We start from the raw sequence: 1,624 nt of genomic DNA, 5'->3' as shown, positions 1-1,624 counted from the left end.
CTGCTGCTGCTGCTGCTGCTGCTGCTGCTGCGGCTGGGGGTGAGCCGCGTAGGCGACCCCACGGCGAAACTCGGCTTTCGGGGAAATCCTGCTGCTGCTGCTGGCGATGCTGCTGCTGCTGGTGATGCTGCTGCTGGTGGTGATGCTGCTGCTGCTGCTGCTGCTGTTGCAGCAGGTGAAAGGCGGGGAGAGGCTGCTGCTGCTGCTGCTGCTGATAAGCGGCTGTTGCTGCAGGATGGGGAATTTGAACGCCCTCCAGCAGCAAACCGCAGCACAGATTTGGGTGTACGTACACCTCCAGAGCGCACGCCTCTACCGGGTACAGACGCACAGGCAGAAACTGCTGCAGCAGGATTCGCTGCTGCTGCAGCATTTGCTGCTGCTGCAGGTGCTGCAGCCGGAGATGCTGCTGGAGGCGCCGGAACTGTCGCTGCTCCTGCCGACTCAGCTGATACGGCTGCTGCAGGTGAAGGCGCTGCTTCAGGTTTGAAGACCGTTACTGCTGCAGCAGGAGATGCAGCAGCAGCAGATGCAGCAGCTGCTGCAGCAGGAGGTGCAGCAGCAGATGCCGTGCGGATGTCTCCCAGCGCAGCATCTCCCCCTGATGCAGCTGCTACGGGCGCTTCCGCAGCAGCAGCACCAGCAACAGGAGCAGCAGCAGCAGCAGCAGTAGCAGCAGCATCAACAGCAGTAACCCAGAGAGCCACGCAGCTTATATCATCTCGCTTTCCTCCTCTGCATCCTTCTGCTGCTGCTGCTGCAGGCAGAGACGGCGACTTCGTCCCATCAGCAGCAGCAACAAACGGGCGTTCAAACAACTGAAAAGAAACAAACACACAACCACCTGTTGTTGTTGCTGCTGCTGCTGCTGTGCTGTTTATTCATTTATTCTTTCTCGTTTGTTTATTTATGTGTTCTTAGACATTTCTGTCTGTTTTTATGCATGTTCCCAGATATATATATATGCATGCATATATATATATATATATTTGTTTGTTTGTTTATTTATTTGTGTTTGTTTGTTTGTTTATATTTAGCACAAAGTGCATTCTAATTATTTGTTTATTATAAATTTCTGTATATTTATTTATATATATTTTTGTTGATTTACATTTATTAGTATTTGTTTATACTTACTCATTTACACCTACTGATATATTCATTTGTATTTATTTATTTATTTATTTATTTATATTTATTTATATTATTTATTGCTTACTCCGTCTTGAGATCTCTTCTTAGCGATCTTTACTATTAACTCTGCGATGTCCTGCGCAGGTGTAAACCGAATAGGCTGCTGCTGCTGCTGCTGCTGCTGTTGCTGTTGCTGTTGCTGCTGTTGCTGTTGCAACTCTTGCTGCTGCTGCTGCATGTCCTGTTTCTGTTGCAGATCGTGTTGCTGCTTGCCTTGCTGCTGCTGTTTCTGCTGCTGCTGCTGCTGCTGTTGCTGCTGCTGCTGCTGCTGCTGCAGCAAGTAGGCCTCATCAGGAGACAGAGCTAGGGAGCAGAACATCTCTATTTCTCTATCGAACAGATTATCACTGACTCCATCACTAAAGACAAGAATAAGGTCTCCTGGCTGCAGCAGCAACGGCTGAGGAGGTGCATAACCCATATCTGCTGT

General features: G+C 49.3%; 1 protein-coding gene across 1 annotated transcript in view; it reads right to left on the bottom strand.

The window, feature by feature from the left end:
- EAH_00022870 (GK19179, related, related) overlaps positions 1 to 1,624 on the bottom strand; it is a gene marked incomplete at both ends in the record, with an annotated part of 5,972 nt that overhangs the window by 1,307 nt on the left and 3,041 nt on the right. The window contains 3 exons of the mRNA XM_013396920.1: positions 58 to 253; positions 294 to 818; positions 1,220 to 1,594. Coding sequence (XP_013252374.1) covers positions 58 to 253; positions 294 to 818; positions 1,220 to 1,594 — 1,096 coding nt within the window. The remainder of the gene's footprint in view (positions 1 to 57; positions 254 to 293; positions 819 to 1,219; positions 1,595 to 1,624) is intronic.

The sequence above is a fragment of the Eimeria acervulina genome, genomic scaffold (assembly GCF_000499425.1).
Source record: "Eimeria acervulina Houghton genomic scaffold, Eah_scaff169, whole genome shotgun sequence".
NCBI lineage: Eukaryota > Apicomplexa > Conoidasida > Eucoccidiorida > Eimeriidae > Eimeria > Eimeria acervulina.
This window is presented reverse-complemented; position numbering and strand designations above follow the sequence as displayed.